The sequence below is a fragment of the Seriola lalandi genome, unplaced genomic scaffold (genome assembly GCF_002814215.2).
Source record: "Seriola lalandi dorsalis isolate HSWRI2012SDOR001 ecotype SW California unplaced genomic scaffold, Sedor1 jcf7180002052130, whole genome shotgun sequence".
NCBI lineage: Eukaryota > Metazoa > Chordata > Actinopteri > Carangiformes > Carangidae > Seriola > Seriola lalandi.
Window position 1 is genome coordinate 109,469 of NW_019522683.1, and position 20,214 is coordinate 129,682.

The 20,214-nt window shown below is 40.2% G+C and overlaps 2 protein-coding genes across 2 annotated transcripts; both read left to right on the plus strand.

Annotated features, from left to right (window-relative positions):
• Positions 1 to 280: 280 nt before the first annotated feature.
• Positions 281 to 4,164, plus strand: mibp (muscle-specific beta 1 integrin binding protein). The gene is made up of 8 exons (XM_023399991.2): positions 281 to 497; positions 1,320 to 1,410; positions 1,959 to 2,007; positions 2,279 to 2,453; positions 3,198 to 3,269; positions 3,376 to 3,482; positions 3,624 to 3,709; positions 3,879 to 4,164. Exons 1-7 carry the CDS (start codon positions 472 to 474, stop codon positions 3,707 to 3,709), a joined length of 606 nt encoding a protein of 201 aa, XP_023255759.1. The 5' UTR covers positions 281 to 471; the 3' UTR covers positions 3,879 to 4,164.
• Positions 4,165 to 9,410: 5,246 nt separating this feature from the next.
• On the plus strand, positions 9,411 to 14,905 carry loxl5a (lysyl oxidase-like 5a). The gene is made up of 7 exons (XM_023400019.2): positions 9,411 to 10,468; positions 11,960 to 12,068; positions 12,748 to 12,885; positions 13,530 to 13,686; positions 13,843 to 13,938; positions 14,046 to 14,161; positions 14,260 to 14,905. The coding sequence occupies exons 1-7, from the start codon at positions 9,493 to 9,495 to the stop codon at positions 14,264 to 14,266; spliced, it is 1,599 nt and encodes a 532-aa protein (XP_023255787.1). The 5' UTR covers positions 9,411 to 9,492; the 3' UTR covers positions 14,267 to 14,905.
• The last annotated feature ends 5,309 nt before the right edge of the window (positions 14,906 to 20,214 follow it).

Here is a 20,214-nt window from a genome sequence, read left to right on the forward strand (position 1 = left end):
TAAATTACTTTAATAATGTGGTAGTTTTCCACAACAGCATGATCATCAGGTGGATTACCTGCTGATCCTCCATCTCTGTTACACACACCAACAAGCTGCTGACGAATATGTCAGTGTGAAAGTTTGCGGGCTGTGATTGGTTGGTGGTCGGAGCTCTTCGCCGGATCTGATTGGCTGCTGCGACGACGTACAGAGTGGAAAAAAAGCGCGACCACGTCCGAGCACGAGAACGGTGGTGACGTAATAGGACGCAAGTTGGGTATAAATGGGAGTACCTCGAGCGCACAGTCTATGGAGCCCTACAAGGAAGAGCTGCAGTTGCAGAACTTTAACTGTGTTTGGTTTTAAATTTAAAACTCCCCGAAGAGCTTAATTTGTGGGATTTTTTATTCTCGATCTTTGGTTAAAAGTAAGCTTTTAGACTGTTTCTTCAGCCGACGTTGAGCTGCCCCGTTGAGGAGTGACGAAAATATGAAATACATTATAGGAATTGGCGGGTAAGTTTAACGTTTTTCTTTTTTAAAATCAAACTGCCAGTTGTTTGATAATGTTTTCAATGTTTGCTAGCATCTGTAGTAATCTAAAATACTGCGACGTTATTGTGTTTAGACTGACTATTAGTTGAGTGGAGTTACCCGGTTTGTATAAGACAGTTGACTAAAAAGATCTTGTGTGCCATCATGTTATTGTTCCTGTCGGTATATTAAGTCAAAGTAGTGGTTAGTGGTAAAATTATCAATTTATGTAATAGCCTCTGGTCGATAGTTATTATCCCTTTAACCGCGTGTGTTATCAGCTGCCCGCCAGAAAGTTGCAAGGCTGGGCTGTTACACCGGTCTAAAGTCGTGTCCGGTGTGACTGGTTTGTTGTTATAAATCGAGCGGGACATTTGAAAATTCATCGCGAGACTCGTTTCAAAAGTGGAGGGAGAGGTAACATTTAGTGTTGTCCCAAACCAAAAACAGTTTAATGTTAACATTACCGTTTATACATTAACTTTAAAATGATGAAATGACAAATGTATTTTATTTTGTTGAAACAAATGCTTTTTATTCTGTCCCATGGTTCTACTAAAACGGTGCGACTTTTAATCACACATCACACACCAAATGTTCTTACAATTATTTATGCTACTGTATTTTAGCTACATGTACCGGTAACTTTTTCTCATATATGTACCAAAATAACTAATTAAATATAAAATGTAAACAAAGGGCGCCACATTTGTTATGGCAGAAAGATGGCACAACGGATTTATTAGAGATAATCAATGTGTATTTTTTTTTTTTTTAAAATCACTTTTTGACTTTTATTCACAGAGTCACTAATGGTGGAAAAACCACCCTGACAAATAAGTTGATCAAGACTTTGCCCAACTGCTGTGTTGTGCACCAAGATGACTTCTTCAAGGTGAGTTTTAGCAGATGGTTAATTAGAGTTTTAAATTATAGTTTGCCTCAGTTTTCTCTTTAATGAACACTGCATGAGGCTTGCATGTAAGAAAAGTAATGGCTGCTATCCTGAATTACATCCCATCCTGCCAAACTCTGCTCTCTACTGTAGATATGGAAATAGATTTGATATCTATGCAAAGTAGTTTATTTTACCTGGTTATCTCTTCTTAATGCTTCAGTCATCTAACACACCTTAACTCAGTTAACTTTGCATTAATTCACCCTCCTTAATTTCTTCAGTTCTCAATCCCTTTAAGCACATTTAGGTTGTATACATTTTTGGCATTTCTCTTTTTCCTAATTTTATTAGAGTAATGTACTTTTGTAAATTGCTTACTTTATTTTGTGCATGCTCTTGCTATGTACCTTTTTTCCTCCTTTTGTGTGTGAGCGTGTGTGTGTGTGTGTGCACTCATTTGGCCGTACTCTGGTATGTGAGAGGGATCTGCATGTGTTCAGAGCTGTGAGGTTGCAGCAATGTTTTATTGGTGACTGTTATTTCAGAAACCCGATCAGATAGAAGTCGGGAAGGACGGCTTTAGACAATGGGATGGTAAGACTTCTCTGAGGACTGCCATTGACTCATTGTTTACCTTACATTCACATACCTGTCCCTTAAATATAATATACTCCCACCACCCAAGACTGCATGTATTATAGTCACATGACCACCATAATATCAAAATTAAGCTGATAATAACCTCCAGTAACTTGGAGAAAAACAACAAACACATTTCTGATATTTAACATTCTTTGCTTGTCTCTATTCTAATCTTCCCTCTGTCCTTTCTGTCATCTTTTCTTCTATTGATCTTGCTCTACAGTGATCACAGCTTTGGATATGGAGGCCATGACTAACACAGTAAAAGGCTGGATCGAGAACCCTGTGAAGTTCGCTCGTTCTCATGGTGTCACCCTGTCCTCTGTCTCTGACGTGGCCAACTCTGATGAGCAGATCCATATCCTGATTGTGGAGGGCTTCCTGCTCTACAACTACCCGTAAGTTTTTTTTTTTTGTTTGTTTTTTTTTTTTTTTTTTTTTTTTTTTTTTTTAATTCACGTGGTTTAACTCGTGTGTGTGTGTGTGTGTGTGTGCTAGCCTAGAGGAACCAATGGCTCAATTTCTATACTGTTTGAACAGCATTAAGAAAGCTGAAATTTCAACCTTGGTTGCACTGTCCCACACAACTGACCTGCATGGATCTGTAATGATAATAATAATATTATCCAGTTTTATTAATAAGAAATGTGGTTTGTTCTTCCACACAAGTGTAGTTAGCACGTGTCTATTTGTGCAATTAATTCTGTGAAAGATCCTTTTTTCTAAATGTGACCTCAGATCTGTCAGTGAAGGGCAGCAGGCCATCTTGCTTTTTGTGAATTCTGAGAAATTCATGACAACAAACACATGATGGGCGGTGTCTTTTCTTTAGTGTCACGTGGTAATTTTTGCATGCTTGCTATTGGCACATGTACATGGACCCCTGTATTTAGACTTGGGCAGGTCCTGCAGTTAAAGATAAGAGGTTCAGCAGTAAGAGGCTCTCTGAGTTGTACTTAAAGCTGGGTGCTGGGTGATTGGTACTCTGCGTTCTAGGGATGAGTGTTGAGCCTACTGCAGAGATATAGATAACAGACAGCAGGAACAGTTGCCTAACTTTACTCCTTTACTCTGGTTTAGTCAAGGACATTATGTATCGTTGCTGATGACCTTGTTCATCACCTTGTGCATCTCCCCTTCAGGCCCCTGCAGGATGTTTTCAACAAGTGCTATTACATCACGATTCCCTATGAGGAGTGCAAGTCGAGGAGAAGGTGAGTGGATGTGAAAACATTTGGTTGTATTTAATCCCACATGTTCGCATGATCAAATCCTGTCATGGGAAGTGTTCTTTCTCTAACTGTGTGTTATCATTTTCAGTACAAGGCAGTACACTGTCCCCGACCCTCCTGGCCTGTTTGATGGCCACGTGTGGCCCATGTACCTGAAGCACAGGAGAGAGATGGAGGACAGCAGCTTGCATATTGGTATGTTGCAGCTGATTTAGTTTAATCTCTTTTTTTTAACATATGTTCTTTCTGAAATTGGGTATAATTTGCTTGTTCAGAAATATTCTGACAGTGTCTGTTATGAAAACATTTCTCATCTGAGCACTTCCTGTGTTGCAGGGTACCTGGATGGTTTGAAAACGAAAGAGGAGATCTACAACCAGGTGTATGAAGACATTCAAAATAACCTGCTCAATCGTTTATAGGTGAGAAGTCAACTACTGTTAGTTAATGAACAGAACAGAGAATTTGATTTTTTATATATATATATATATATATATATATATTTGAGCCATGTTTTTGTGCACTTTATCAGATGACACTAAACCGTGCAACTGTGCCTAACACTAACACTTTTTTCTCTGTTTCTTACAGCAGGAAGACTCCTCTCCATCCCTGTACAGATTTTGTAAATAGTCTCAAGGATTTTTTTTCTTTTTTTTTTTTTTTTGTACATAGAACAAAACAATGTTAACTTATCATTGTCTTTTATTTCAATCATCTTCAGATGATCAGTGTTTTTTGTTTTTTTCCTTTAAAAGGTGATTGTTGTACTGATCCATGTTACTGTTATCTTAAACCACTGACTTGTACTGGACCATTTATCTGCCAACTGCATTCTCCTACAAATAAATGTATTAGCTGCTGTTGACATACAGTACATGAAGCATTTGTGTGTTTGTCACCCGCATAAAATATTTGCTGCCGACATAATGATAGTGTTGAATTTTATTATATTGGTTATACTGAGTTGAGTGGTACCTCTGTCTGACTTTAATAAGCCAGTCTAGGCTTTTATTGCCTATACTTTAACACTGTCACATCTGTACAGTGGTTGCAGGTTGAATTAATGTCATTGTCATCAAATGATTAACATTACAGTGTTCATAGCTGAATTAATTAGTATTTGAGGATGTCAAGTCTCATGTCAGCATTTCCTACAAGGGTTGAAAGACGATTAACATGCAGAAAAAGAACATTTGTTTCCAATAGTTTTCATATACTATGTACTACTGGTAATACTGAATAGATTTACCCCTTCAGGCCTTTGAAGACTGTTAATTGAAACAATCCACGAAGGGAATATCGCTCTTAAGTTAAACTAGATGTGCAACCTTTGCGGAGGTCTTGTGAGTAGACATTATTAAGCTTTAAAGAGGCAGAAGCCAAAAAGGTTTGGGACTATTAGAGGGTGAACAAAGGCTGTGTTGTGAACTATAGAAAGAGAAAGTGGGTCAGTTTCAAGTGGGCTCACTACACATGGTCTAACTGGTGTGAAATTTAGCATAGTCATTTCCTGGATACCTGAATTACAGTATGCAAACAATCCATATGAACTACATCCAGGTTGAGCCAATTTTGCTCGCATCTATTTTAGAGATAGGAAAGGCCCTGTCACACACCTCTCTGAGCTCCTGGGGTTTTTCAACTCTGTAGCCCTGAAATAGCTGCCCTCACTTTCCTCAAGTAGATCCCTGAGTAGGTCATAGACTAACCACAAGATTTAGGCTATTATCACTAGATGTATAGCGCATGAGGCCTAGGGCACGTGCTGATATCACCTATGTTCCCACACATATAAATAGGCCAGAATAATTTCTCATTTCCTCTGAGGGAATACCTCATACTGTCACAGAGAAGACTGTATGAACTTCAGCTTATCATACCACAGTTAGGCTAAATAAAGAACAGGTCGGGTAGGTGCATGTATTTTAAGGGTTCATTTTCAAAGTGGATGGGAGTCCAGTAATACTTTCATTAGAGGAGCAAATGAGCATTTGTATGTCAAAGTGAGTCTAGGCTTTACATGTGTTGGCACAGTTGTTGGACTTGCTCCTCGGGGAAGTGACTTCTCAGTCAGAAAGCAGAGGTGATTTGGGTCATTTTGAGTCCCTACACAGAAAACATGAAGTTATGAATTATTAGATAGAAACGTTTTACTTCAGGAACCTGTCAGTTTGTCAGTGGGGCTTGAAGTGCATTTAAAGTATGAACACACTTTTCATTTCATAACCTCACTGTAACCATATTTTTTAACACCTGTTATGGTAACACCCAGTATCTCAGTTCCTCTCGACATCAGCTGTAGGTACATATAATCTGTCATGCGCGTGTCATGTGGAAATGGAGTGACAAAGTGGTCACTGTGACACTCTAACAGGTGGAAGTCGACTAAACCAAACTGGCCTGGACTCCTGGTGCTAAAAATGACAGCAGTATGTGCTGATGACTGTGAAACCACGCACTCAGGTGGATCTGCTCACCAAGGGTGAACCAGAGGATAAACCAGAGAACACACTCCAGAGAATGCGCAATAACATTTCTGTATTTTAGATAACAGTCATAAAAATATATCATCCTAACCAAAGGGTTTACATCAACTAATACGTGTTTCACCACACGCAAACAGGCAAGTGTGAAACAGTGACTTTATTATCCCAAGCTGCTTTACAGCAAAGGGGAAACTTAAGAAAAACAAATCCAGTCTAGACATTTTCCTGGACAAACCTGACCGCATTTCTCACAGCTTGGGTGAACCATGTGACTGAAGCACATCGGTCAGCAGTGTGGGCTTGTCTGAAGTCAGTAATATCAGGTACGTGAACATGGCTGTGCCCAGGAGCAGAGTGTAACACCGAGGATGTAGGTTATTTTCTGTTTTTACGATGTCAGTGCTTACATGATCCTCTGTTTGCAGCATTTGTGCGCACATACAGAACATTGCAGTGTAGGTTTGTGTGGGTGCATGTGTTACGAGTCATCCTCTTCTTTCTTTGCTTTGCAATCAACAGGTATTTTATTCATTGTTCATTTCTTTTGTCCAGCTGCCATCTCCGAGATCAAGAATACACCTCAAATTGTGATTTGGGTTTTACAAAAAGTATCTATCAAGATTTTAAATTTACACTGTCAACGAATTAGAAAGTCTGGCATTTGTTTTTGATTCACCAGCCTGTTCTCAATGTGCGTCATGGGACACAAAGGTTTATTACCTACTTGGAAAAAGTCTCATTCGCATCCAGACCCAGTGGCGGAATATAACTATGTACATTTACAAGTGCTGTACTGAAGTACAGTTTTTAGGTAATTGTACTTTACTTGAGTTCTTCCATTTTATGCAACGTTGTTGTAGTCTACTACATTTCAAAAGGGAAATATTGTACTTTTTACTTCACTACATTCATCTATCAGCTATAATTAATAGTTGTGGTGCAGATAAAATGCCCACACACTGAGAATGGACTTCATAGTGAAGTAGCAGGAGTCAACATGCGTCCAGAAATTAAACATTAATTATTAATTTTCTGGATTTACAAAGGAGGAGAAAGAGCAGATCTAATTTCAAGATGTTTTAATTTACTTCAAAAAGTACCAGTTGGGCAGAAATGGCCTATGTTGATTTTATATCATCATATATATTATTGAATTTTTGTAACTGGTGCATTAACACATAAGCAGCATTTTGATGTTGCTTTATGTAACTGCAGCAAAGTTTAACTTCTTTACTGTGTTTAATGGATCATATTTTCAAACTGATCATGTGCTTTGTACATATTAAAATCTTAATATGCAAAGGGACTAGTAATTATGTCTGTTGTATAAAAGTAGTGAAGTAAAAAGAACAATATCCAGGTTAATCTGGTAATTATGACAACAGAGAAACTAAAGGCAGTGTTTATTGACGGTGTCAGATATCATATGTGGGACATGAGTGCCAGGAGGCGGCGGCTTAAATCACGTGTGTCAACGAGTGCTTACACAGTGAGAGACCACCCGTCATGCTGGAGCAATGACACCCATGCGGTTACAACCTGCCTGATCCAACTAGACCTGCACCCCGTGATTGTATTGCACGAATCACACACACACAAACACACACACACACACACACACACACACACACACACACACACATGTATCCATGCTTCTCTACTCCTGTTTCTCACACTTATTCATGGATTTATAATCACACAGATTGCTGAAAGGCTCTGAGTGCCTGCCGGGGTATGTGGGTATATTTAGAAGAGGGTGGGGGTGGGGGTTGTGGGGGGTGGACGTATCCAGTCTGACCTCCTATAATCTTCACTGTGTTGGCCGACTTCGTCACCATGCACTCGGGACTGACACCACGTTACTGGCTACCTGTCTGTTGGCACGTCCCTGCAGTATGCATGGGAAAAAAGAGGGGAAAGGTGAGGGGACTCTCACCTACGTCAAGGCAGTTGACAACCTCTTTATCATTGTATAAAGAGACAGATAGATGCAGCACAAAAGCCTGAACTACTTTTGACTGTCATCTGGTGACTGTGGTTTTCTGTGCTTTGTTCTGGTACTGTACGTGTGTTATGCAGGATTCCTGCAAACCTGGAACAATTCTTGAAAGTGTGCAGATTTGAGGAGACTATGATAAGGTGTTTTTAAAAAAAAAAAATAGACTTCATGGAAAGCATTTGACTTTGTCTTTGGTATTTCTCAGCCCCGTGAACGTCTTTCTGTCCAAGATGATGCCGACATTTAACATCCTGATTTAAAAAAGCACCTGTTATGTCAGTTGTGGTTTACAGGCCTGTTATTCAACAGGATCATAAGTATTAAATGAGGCTTATTGGACCAAAACATGACAGTGTTTCCAACCAAAACATGCTACTCGTGGAAAAAAACAGAAACAACAAATTGAGTGTCACTTATCATTGAATTTAGTGTCAGGGTGTGTGTGGAACCAGTGGTACTAAATTGCGATCACCAACAAACCAATTTCTCCAGCCGTCTCATAGCAACATTGTAGTAGTGTTTTATAACCCACAGTGGGTGCTGACAGATCAGATGCTCTGTCCAATTGTGTGACGGACACGAAGCACTATACTGTTGAAGTGGGCCGCATTTTGAATTCATCCATCCTGTAAAAAGGTGCTGGAAAGTTAATCATAGAATATACAGTAAGATGTGAGACCTGTATAGATTTATGTTACACAAACAAATACTGTGTGTTGAAGATTGATTTATATATATGGTCTGTAGCCTGTAGGACGTCAAGCTCTTTACAACTTTACAGAGGTTAAGGGCTATAAATATAAACTGACTTTGAAGTGTGTCACACAGCACAAGCTTTCATATGAAGTGTAGACATCTTTGGGGCAATAAGACAGATCTGTAGTGGGTGTTGTATATAATACACACATTGAAGAACGTACTTACGTTTCCATTGGTTGACAAGAGTTTTGAAAGTTGGAAAAAACTTTGATTCATGAATACAAGCTAGGAAAAAGGTTTATCTTGATCCCAAGTAAAAGTGGTTTTGAGTCGCATGTCAGCAGAGAGCTGCCGGTCTGTGAGGATCCACTGCCATCATGTGGTGAAGAGGGCGACTTGGCCTCAGTGTGAGGATTCAACAGGCTGAATACTTTTCAGTACAGGCATTACTGCACTTAAGACCACCAGTACCACTGAGCTCTATACTGCATCCACAGTGTGACAAGTACAAGGAACTTAAATTCCCTACAGATATTAATAGATTTATTGTCCTTCTCAGGACTCAAGTGTTTCCATTGTGGTCATGTTCTTTGAGTTTATATAAAATCATAAGTGCACCCACTGGCACCTTCCTCTTGTAGAATAGCCATATTTCATCAGTTAGGACATACATATAGGCTTATCACAGGAATTATGATGGTTGAATTCAATGCGCCTGTGCTTCATGACAGTTTAACATGAAACTCAGACAGAACTTCTCATGGCAGTGACTAAGCTACTACACTTTTTCTCACCTTGACATAATGTTAATAAAGAATGTGCTGAAATGGTTCAAAGGTGACAGGAGAGAGTGAGCGCCGCTCCTTGCGGTGGATGGGTGGATAAGTAACTCATATTACAGACACTAAACACCTCCTCATCAGAAAACACCTCCTCATCACACATGTCAAACTCAAATGTTCGTCGTTAATGTCTCAGTGCTGTAAATCTTCAGATAGAGACACCACCACACGGAGCCATGGAGAAGTTTGCCTTTCTTTTGCTTTTTCTACTTGATGTTCTGGTGTGTTTGGGTACCGGTCAACAACATTTACGCGCGAGTGTCGGACCTTGGAAACACCGGATTCAGTGGGAGAATAACGGTCAGCTGTACAGTTTACTGAGCACGGGGACTCAATATCGCTCCCCCGCACAAACTAGAAGACGCACCCAGCTTTTACTAACAACTAACAATTTTAACCGAGTTAACCCTTCCGTTACACCCAGTAGATCCACGAGAACCAGGTCAAACCTCGAGGACGCAGCCCGGGTTCACCCTCACCAAAACGACCTCAGTCAAATGGATGCATCAGTTCTTGGTGCTGATGAGGGTCCGTATTTACTCGCCTCGGGACGACCAGGGACACCAACTCAGTCGCCGCCGCGCTTGACCTTTCCCGTGGCTTTGAGATACCGTTCACACCACACTCCGTCAAATAATAGCGCCACCCAGGAGTTCTCCGGCAGCGGAATCCCACGCGGAGGCCGGAGTGCAACCGGAGATGATGCCGGTGCACAACAGGCCCCTGTCCCGCCGGCAAGATCACCGGACTTTACGCACAGCCGAGGCGGCCAGATAAGATCTGAGAACTCGGATTCAACTGCCGGGTCACCTGCTACGTCTGGACAGGTCACCATGGCTGAGGATAGTGAGAACTTACAACGCATCCCGCAGCAAAACGCTCGCAGTGCGCACAGAGCGCAGTCACTGACCAGAGTCACACCTGAGTTAAATGTTTCTCCCACAGCGCTGTCCAGTAATGCTGTAGAAATACACTTTCCTCGTCCAAGGCCGGATACAACACGGACTGCAGACATGAGCGACCCACGAGATCCACACAGCATTCATCACAGGAACTCGGTTTTCTATAATGTTTACCCACCAGACCGCAGAAACAGGATCACTGCACGCCCTCCACCAGGAACCGGCTATGGCACCAGATTCTTCCACAATGGTGAAGCAGGCAGATAAGACAGAGAAACCAAAGTGTATAAAAGTAGTTAGTACGGTACCCAGAGTATGAACATAATAAAAACGCCCTAAAACCATGTAAAATCAGAATAATCATCAAGTGCAACTCATTCTTGAGAAGCAGTGATTGGAGCTATGAGGCACAGATGCCTCATGCTCATTTCCACATTCAAAATTTAAATTCACCCAATTTATGGGCGTTTTAATGTATTTTTAATGAGAGTCAGAGTTAATACCCCCTTATGACAAAAGTAATGACTCCGGTATGAGAGCCTCTGAGCAAAGTTAATATTAATGGTTGGCTGGGAGCGAGTCATTAGTACTTATCCAGCAAAGATGGAGAAACTACATCTCTAAGTTATGACAGTGTAAAGTTTCCAGACTTTCCTATTCAATATTCTGCTCAAGTAGGTAGATTGCTGTTTATGCAATGTATGGATATCTCCACAGATGAATTTTAGTACAATTTCCTTTAGCCCTTACAGTACCAGCTGAGCTAAGCACAATCCCACTGACATTTTTCAAATGAGCCAACAGCCAAAGTTTTCCTTAACATCCTTTTTGTAATCCTTAGTCACAAATTGTTTTTTTCGATTTAAAAAAAATGATCTGTTGCTTTTTAGGTATCCAGGATTTATGTTGTGCAGATTTCAGTGACACTGTATTCCTATGGGATTTTCAACATTAATAGTGTGTTTATGTGACTCACAACTAAATATAGTATGATACAGAAATAGCTGTCTCTCAAAAACTACGAGTTACATCAAAAGCTTGGTACCACTAGATTCAAAACAACTTCAATTTTAATAATAATACATGCTTTGAGTTTAAAAAGAAAATCAAATTTGTCTATCAATTCCAGCATGATAAACGTGTGAAATCTAAATTTTGATTTTGTCATGTGTCTTGACAGGTTGGCAGCAGATTTTGTGTTTCCACCTCTAAAAGAAAAAGCTCTGTGCAGCTTTTCCTTAACATACTAAATGTAGTGGATTGTAATCAATGGGTTAAAGTATTTGATATTCAATGTTTAACATGATGTCCTCATTGACATCACGTAAACAATGCAGTAATTTTTAATAGTTAAAATGTGATTTATTCCCTATATTTGTGTATCACATTAGCAGATAGAGATAGATGTTATACTTAATAGATACATGTACACAGATAGATACATCTCTGTTGATTATTCCCAATCATTAGATAGATAGATAGATAGATAGAGAGATAGATAGATAGATAGATAGATAGATAGATAGATAGATAGATAGATAGATAGATAGATAGATAGATAGATAGATAGATACTTTTTTTATCCCCTAGGGGAAATTCATTATGTTTAAAGCCACAACATCCTCTGAACCGTTTACTGCAGAAACCATTAAATAAATGTTAAAAAGTAAACGCCCCCTGTGTTTGTAGCTGAGTCCTCACATATCAGTGATTTATCAATATGCATTGATTTTTCCTGCAGGTCTCCCAGACTTGGTTCCTGACCCTTATTACATCCAAGCTGCCTCTTACATCCAGAGAGTGCAGATGTATGCACTTCGCTGTGCTGCTGAGGAGAACTGTCTGTCCAGGTGCTCTCCTTTATTTGATCAGTCATTCAAGTAAAAAGCACTTAATCCCATAATCTGTTATTTAATCAAGATTTCTGTGTGTAATATGTAATGATTGTTGTATCGCACTGTGTCCCTGTGGTATGGCTGACATTTTGAAACGCATCGTCTCTCTGCTGTGTAATGAATCGTGTTTTTAGACACAGAAATCAACGGGGTTCACATGTATGAATAAAAAACAAGATAACCATTTAGAATTCCTTTGAGGTTGCCACATTAGGATGTGTGTTGGCCTCCGTCCCATTTGGAAGCTGCAGCTGAGTGACAGAGTGGCTGGACACAAACCTGGCAACCGCCCGAGATTCTCTCCTCTGATCTGAGCAGCCACTTTGCCAAGTAAAATAAGCACTGAAATGAAAGGCAAAGCATTCCTGAGGTGAATGCAGAAGCTTGTGAGGCAAGACCAGAAACCACCTCTGTCACTTTGACAGTGGATCATCATTTGTCTAATGGCCAGTGAAGGACGAGAAGGAGTTCAGTGTGCAGTGAAGTATATACTCTGCAGACTATGTGAGGTAAAGATGCCACAAACTAAAAGGCGACCCCGGCTGCGCACTCAGTGGTTCAGGTTTTCACAGTGTCATTTCAGCTCAGAGTGAAAAATCTTGGCTCATTCATTTCCTGTTTCCTTTTCCTTCAGGTCTGCGTATCATCCGAGTGTGAGCGACCTTGACTACAGAGTCCTGCTGCGGTTCCCACAGCGAGTGAAGAACCAAGGAACAGCGGACTTCCTCCCGGTGAAGCCCAGGCATGAGTGGGAATGGCACAGCTGTCACCAGTGAGTTAGGAAAACTGTACATTTATGTAAATACACTACCCCATCCCTGCACTCTGGTGTAGACACGATTTTACTGAATCAAAAGTTTTAAAAAGGCTTAAAAGTCAGTTGATGATAGGAAATTATAGTTTAAAATATTCCAGTGTTACCTTTACTTGTTTTAGGATCTCCATTAGCTGCTGTGATGTAGTCGCCCCTGTGTCCTCACAGATGTGAACACGACAACAAAACAGTCGATCTGCAGCACCTGTTTGGTGAAATAAATACAACCACCCTTCATGCACTCAAAATGAATGAATGAAAAGAAGGGTAGATTTCTTGAAGACGAAACATTTCTGAGCTATATTTCTGAAGAACTTGTGCTGTGTTTGATATCTAAGAGCCAGTCAGGTTGCTCTGTTTTATGACAGTTAAAGGTTGTTCATTTCTTTTTTAAGAGCCGATCAAACAATATTTTAAATGTGAGAAAATAAATGACTGTACAACTTTATCCAGAATAGAAAATGACTCACAAGAGGTTCAATATCATGCCACATTAATAATTTTCATCATTAAACCGTGAGCAGACCAGGACAACAAGAGAATGACAGTTTCCAGAATAAAGCTGCAGTGCAGCTGTTGTTTGGATCTCTGTCTCTCCCCAGGCATTACCACAGTATGGAGGCCTTTAGTAACTACGACCTGCTGGACGTCTCCACTGGACAGAAGGTGGCTGAGGGACACAAGGCCAGTTTCTGTCTGGAGGACACCTCATGTGACCCGGGAATAAGACGGCGCTTTGCCTGCACTGCTCACACACAGGTTGGTCTGCACCGTCTATGATTTATTTATTTTTCCATTGATCCATCCATTCATTGTTCTTTATTAATTCAATGATTCATTCGTGCATTTGTATACCACTGACACATTAAGACACACATACTGTATAATGATAATGTAAGTTTGCATCTTTCTCAGGGGCTCGGTCCTGGTTGCTACGATACATATCACGCAAACATTGACTGCCAGTGGATTGACATCACTGATGTACCACCTGGAAACTACATACTCAAGGTGGGTGTGTGGAGCTGCTTGATGAATAGGACATGATAAAGAAAAGAAATCTATCTGGAATTAAATGAAATATTTACATTTCGTGGCTATTTCTGCTGTTTTTTCAGGTGACAGTGAACCCATCTCAGCTGGTCCAGGAGTCTGATTTTTCCAACAACGAGGTTCTCTGCGACATCAGGTACACAGGAATCTACGTCCAGGCACGGAACTGCAGGATTACTGCGTGAGTGAAAGACGTACACTGTTCTCACCCTTTCATCACAGAGATGAGAAACACAAACACAAGCTCGCCTCACTGATGTCTATTCTTTGTTTTGACAGAAGCTGACGTGACTGAAGACAAATATTTCCCCACAGAAATATATATTAATACTTTCTTGTTGCTCTCAGTGTACAGTTGCTACTCTGTTGTGCAGCTTAAATGTTTACTATTACCTAAATTTGTTTGTTTGTATTTATAACATATAATATATTGTAGCTACAGCCATGCTGGGTAGATGTTATCTTTGTTGTAATTCATTTTCACTGGGTTTTTTTTAAGCAATGCAAAATTTCAGGACCTTGACGAAAGCGTGTTACCATAATTTACAAACGTGAAAAAAAGAAAAGAAATTAAAACTCAAAAGAAATTGTTTCATTCATACTTTACAGACTGGAATGGTGCTTATATTGAAGGAAACGGTGGTGCTCTTCTCCCCTGAAATATAACATTTTGTCATATTAGATAAAATTTCTGATGTTTAATGACCAAATATGTATAAGTGCTATTACAATATAGAAAGAGCAAATACTCTACTACTAATGTGTGTATTTACAGCAATAATTCTGTGCAGATTTCCCCAGCACAGTGTCAATGACAATGTGAAGTTTGTCTAGTGAAATGGTTTTGAATGCTTGAAAGGTTTTCAGCATTTTTATCGTATTTTATAATAAAGTTTGTTTTTATTTCTAGAAACCAAAGTACCAATGAAGACTGATGGCTTACTTTTTTTCCCCCCTTGACAACCCGGTGATCAAAACATAGGTTTAAATAATCACTAGCAATGGGATAATTTGAGCAAACACTCAAAAACATGAAGTCATTCCACAGCTTATGTCTATTAAAAACAACTTGAGTTAGAGTCTGGAGTGCTAAATGTCTTAAATGCTTTTGGAATAACACGCCTTGGAGAAATATGTGGGAATGATTCCACTCTGCATGTTTATGTCGCTCGGAAATAGCAGCGGAAGACGTACGGCCTCACACCACGGGCCTGCTGTCGCTGCTCTGTGTTTGTCATGTTGTGTTACAGCAGATGAGTGATCAGGAAAACATTTATTCACCCGGCAGTGACTCCATATGAGGTGTCTGGGAATGCTTCACTCTATTTACACTTTGTCACCAAAATCATTAGGGGCACTGTGTGAGCGGTACGTGGAAATGTATAAATAATCGTCAAATTTTTTTTTAACACAATTCATTCGTTTTGCTCTTTTACAACAGTACTGTTTACTGTCCAGCACAAATACATTGCCTCATAGTCTTCCACTGTTAAATACATACCACAAGAGTAAGTGAAGTAAGAGGTGTTACTGTTTTTGACTGTTTGGACAGCTCCTCGTTTCGCCTTCCCCTCGTAAGATGTCAACTCCAATCATTCTGTGTGAACAAACGGAGGAACTCCTCTAATGCGTTCCACTTAGCAAAGCTTCAAAAGGCTGTCATGGTTGTCTAAATGAAACATAACAACTGGGGAGATTTGTGCCTCAACAAAAAACCCACTGGTGGTTTTCAGAAAGTGGGAGATTTCAGCAACTTTCACGAAAAAGCCTTGACGCGAAAGGGAATCAGTTTGAGGATGTTTATGAGATGAATATGAAGGCAGGTGGGCGAGGAGGTCATGGAGTCTGTTCTCTCTGCTGCTCTACAGCATCTGTGCTCTGTACACTGCTGTTCACACAGCTATAACCACGAAGACACAGACATGACCCCCATGACCATGACCACCAACGTCTCCACTCTCATCGTGGTAATGCTAGTCTCTCCGTCTCTTTTTTTAACCAAGTTTGCCGTAGGAGTTGGTGTTGACCATCTGTTGTTGTTTTTTCTAAGTATTTTTTACGAAGGCATCCAGAAAACCAGGAGACAGTTTTAGAGAATTCTGAAAGGAGCATGGGATGCACAGTCAGTCAGTACAGTGGTGGAAGAAGTATTCAGATCCTTTACTTAAATAAAGTAACAACAATGTAAAAATACTGCATTGCAAGTAAAAGTCTTACATTTACAATGTTAAGGAGGTAAAAGTACAGAGGGATTATCAGCAACATGTAGTATTCGTTCTGCAGAAATATTGTACATGTGACTGAAATGTCATCATATATAACATTACTTGATTATTGATGCTGCGTTAGAAGCGTTTTGCTGTTGTAGCTGTTTGCTGATTTTAACTACAGTTAGTGAACTTAGTCCAGTGGCTCCTGACCGATTGATTAGACTCCTCCAAACACTCACAGGATGTGTCTGGGGGATTGAGAGATGATTTATGGGGCAGGAAAAAGAGGAAAAAACAAAGGTCTGACATAAATTTGTAATAATTTTTCAGACTTTTCTCTGATCTTTGCTTCTTTGTGAAATACTGGATCATTTAATTTATTTAGGCCTTGAACAATTATTTAAATAAAACGATATAAGAGGTTAAGGGGAGAAATGTGTCTTTGGTTGAACTACTGACAACTCACAGGCATCTGAAACATGACGAGGAGCTTTAACACTTTTTTTTTTGCAAGGGGCCACAAGCCAAAAGGGTTGGGAACCACTTGCTCAAATTTTAACAATGTGTGGTATTTTATAAGCCTATTACGTAGGTTTTAGGGAAAATCTTAATCTGAAAAGTATTCAGGGACTTTATCTGTCAGATAAATGTAAAAGTAGAATAAAAAGTACAATATACAATCTCCTGAAAAGCAGCGGAGTAGAAGTAGCCTAATGTAGTTTCTCTCTATCACTACACTGATGAAGGCACATGGATGCAAAAGATGAAAAAGTATCAGAAAGTAAATTAAAATCTCAGTGCACCACATGTTGTATATCCACATCACACTGGGCTTGAACCCATTTTTACAAATCCCCAGATTTCACTCATCCCTATCCAAACATGGCCTCCCTGTCGAGCCCACACCATCTTTGGTCAGAGAGCCCTCGAGGTGAGCCCCCTGATGTGAATTTGAGTGTGACAGAGGGTCAGGACAGAGCCTCCTCTGCCGCTCCAGGTGCTGTTTGCTCAGGGCAGGCCGACGTGCTAAGCCTGCAGGGCGTGCAGGATGGGCAGAGCTGTCGGTCGCCCCTGCCCGCATCTTGTGGAGATGACGGGGAGGAGAGAAATTCCACAGATCCGCAGACGGCCAGCAAAACCCGACTGCAAACTGCTGACATCAGCAGCACCAGGGCTACACCGTCCTTATCACGGGCTGACTGTGTGTGAGGCTTAGCTGTGCCCAAAAGGCCTGACTGTCTGAGACTCCCAGTCAACAAGTGTCAGAGCCAACAGGCTAGACTGCAGTGACACATGATGGTGGAGTTTGTTCCCTGCACAAACCATCAATAGTGACTGCTTTAGCCTTCACACTCCTGATGCTTCCCTTTTGCTTGTGCCCTAGGGTAGAATCAAAGGTAGATTTAACATTTTTCTTTTCTTCAGCATTTTGTTATACAATAGTCCTACGATTCTGAACTTGCTTCACTTCAGCGATATCACACTTTATTAAAGCTGCGGTCATCGATGTTTTTGGATACTCAGGGCCAGCGCTTCAAGCCATAAGCACAACACTTTATTATCACCTTACAGAGTTGTTATGATGAATGCGCTAGCAAATCATTTCCAATGAACAAATCCAGCAGACACGAAGCAACATTAGTATTTATTCTGAGTCATGTTTCTGGCCACTTGATGAACATAAGTCCAGTATTCACTCTCTCATTTTTAGCTCTGTTTTGCTCTCCACCAACTCATGAGGAAAATATCTGTCTCTGCTTCATCTTCTAGTATGTTCTCTGACTAGTCACGAACTTATTCTATCTGCTGTTTGGTGATTGGCACGAGGAGTCCGGTGGGTTTTTAGAGCTTCGGTGCTGAATGAAACTCCAGAGTCTCTGGGGTTGGAAAAGTGAATCCATTTCTTACAGTGTAATCAACATTGTGCAAGTGTTCGTATGAGTCAGCATCCATCAGAGTTAATTTAACACTTTTAGATTGATTTGAACTCATCAGCTCCACGAGTGGGTAAAGAACAAGACAATCAACATTTGTCAACTATGACTAATCAGCCAATGATGTGACATTGTGGTGTTAATCAACCAAACAATGAGAGAGTGATTTTCCAGTGCTGAGTTTTCATCAGAGTTTTATTTTGGGTTGACAAGAACAGATTGGAACGCTGTTTTCGCCCCACAGAGCTGATTCAGCTCTGTAACAGCTGTTCAGGACTTATAAAAGTGTTAAATTAACTCTGATGTGTACAAATCTGCACATATATTAGTAATGACACACTGAAGTGTTGATTTTTAACGCTCCCTGCTGTGTGTGTAAAGTCTGGAATATGAGCTTGTGTCATTAGTGAAATGATTTGACGCCACCTCGGTGCTAATGTTCTGTTTCTCCGTCTGGATATATGGTCTGTGTTTACTTTACAGAGAACTGTTTGTTTATAGCAAAGAGAAGAAGCTATTTGTGCGAGCACAGTGGAAATGACTGAATATTTTTCTCTCCTCCTGGTAATAGAAGAAGGAAGAAGAATCTTTGCCTAATGACCCCTGTGCTTTCCCTCCTGGAGCTGCTGTGTAAATATTAAAGGACTAAACAGGCGGTCTTAGTGAATGCATGCTGTTATTAATCCTGTTATTGTATTATTTTTGGGCTGGGAAGTGGGAATGGGCAGGGAGGAGGTCCGGATGAAACTGCAAACAGGGGAGGAGAAGGGTGGTGGGGGCGGACAGGTTATTCAGCTGAAATCCCTCCAGTTATTTTTGTTCTGAATTTTGGTTCTAAATGCCCGTATTGTTTTATGTTTTTTTTTACACATGAGTGTCGGACAATGTTAAGGGGTCGCCGCTCGTACCAGACATCTGTTCATCTGTCAGGCTTCCAAGAGAAGGATGCTTTATGGCTCCAGACACATACGTATAAAAACACACGCACACATGCATTCAGAAATGCAGGAGCAGACGTGAGACTCTCGGTGTCTACTGTAACACAAGATGTTGTTCTACTGTGAAAATAAGAGGAATGTACATGTACAGTCGTTTTTAAGATTGGACAGACATCTAACGCTTAGCTGTTGGAGAAATTCCTTGAGAGGATGATGGTCGTACTCACGGTTTACTATATTATGAACAATAGACCTTGATACAAGCAATACGAGGCACGGTTACTCAGAGCCAGCCATTCCTTCACAGCTTGTTTCATTCATCAGAGGATACACAGCTTGGTATTCTGATAGTGTTTCACAGAAACAGCCTGGTTTTAAATCCCTTGAAGACATTGCCAAAGATGTTTTCTTTACAACTGGTGGAGGATTTTTAATAATTAAAAGAAAAATCAATATCTTTCTGTATTCTCCAAATGACAGTACCTAGTTTATAATTAATGTGTGGTGCAATGAACATTTAATCCAAAATTAATTAACTGTACATACATAGCCTAATATGTAATATTCTTTTACTGTTAATTGTAAGTCTAAACAGGCTGTATATACTGCACATATACTCTATTCATTATATTCATTAACAGATGTGCAAGTAACAATTTACTTTTTTGCCAGCTGTGATTATCAATATATTGTCTATTTAATAATCAAACCCAGGCAGTAAATAATAACAGACTGTGCACAAAAACTCAACACCCACTGATGAACCCTCAGACATCAGACTCATGTTGTGCTCCGTAAATAGCCTCCATTTATCTGTTTCCATCCAAACCTATAGGAACATATTGTTTTCTATGTTTTAACAAGAAATGTCAGTGACGTTAATGGATCTCATGAATTTGAGAGACAAGATGTACTCTCTGCCCTCTCCACTTTACACCTGCATATGACATCCTGGGCTGCTGCCAAGCAGTAAAAAAGAGATGCAGATATAACCACATGTTAGTGCGTGTGTATAGTCTCCTGACGTTTGCTCAGGTTTCATATAAAATAGATCTGATTTGTGTACATGTAAGCATTATTTTAATGTTGCTGCTGATAAAAGTGGGGTTCATTTCAAATACTTTATGTACTGCTGGGTATCTTAATCTATTA

What these genes read in the sequence shown, in the direction of transcription:
- mibp (XM_023399991.2), top strand. Translation starts at nt 472, where the DNA reads ATGAAATACATTATAGGAATTGGCGG. An exon ending in ACCAAGATGACTTCTTCAAG is followed by an intron (nt 1,411 to 1,958) that starts GTGAGTTTTAGC and finishes CTGTTATTTCAG; the next exon opens with AAACCCGATCAGATAGAAGT. An exon ending in TTCCTGCTCTACAACTACCC is followed by an intron (nt 2,454 to 3,197) that starts GTAAGTTTTTTT and finishes TCTCCCCTTCAG; the next exon opens with GCCCCTGCAGGATGTTTTCA.
- loxl5a (XM_023400019.2), top strand. Translation starts at nt 9,493, where the DNA reads ATGGAGAAGTTTGCCTTTCTTTTGCTTTTTCTACTTGATGTTCTGGTG. An exon ending in CACCAGATTCTTCCACAATG is followed by an intron (nt 10,469 to 11,959) that starts GTGAAGCAGGCA and finishes TTTTTCCTGCAG; the next exon opens with GTCTCCCAGACTTGGTTCCT. An exon ending in GAGGAGAACTGTCTGTCCAG is followed by an intron (nt 12,069 to 12,747) that starts GTGCTCTCCTTT and finishes CTTTTCCTTCAG; the next exon opens with GTCTGCGTATCATCCGAGTG.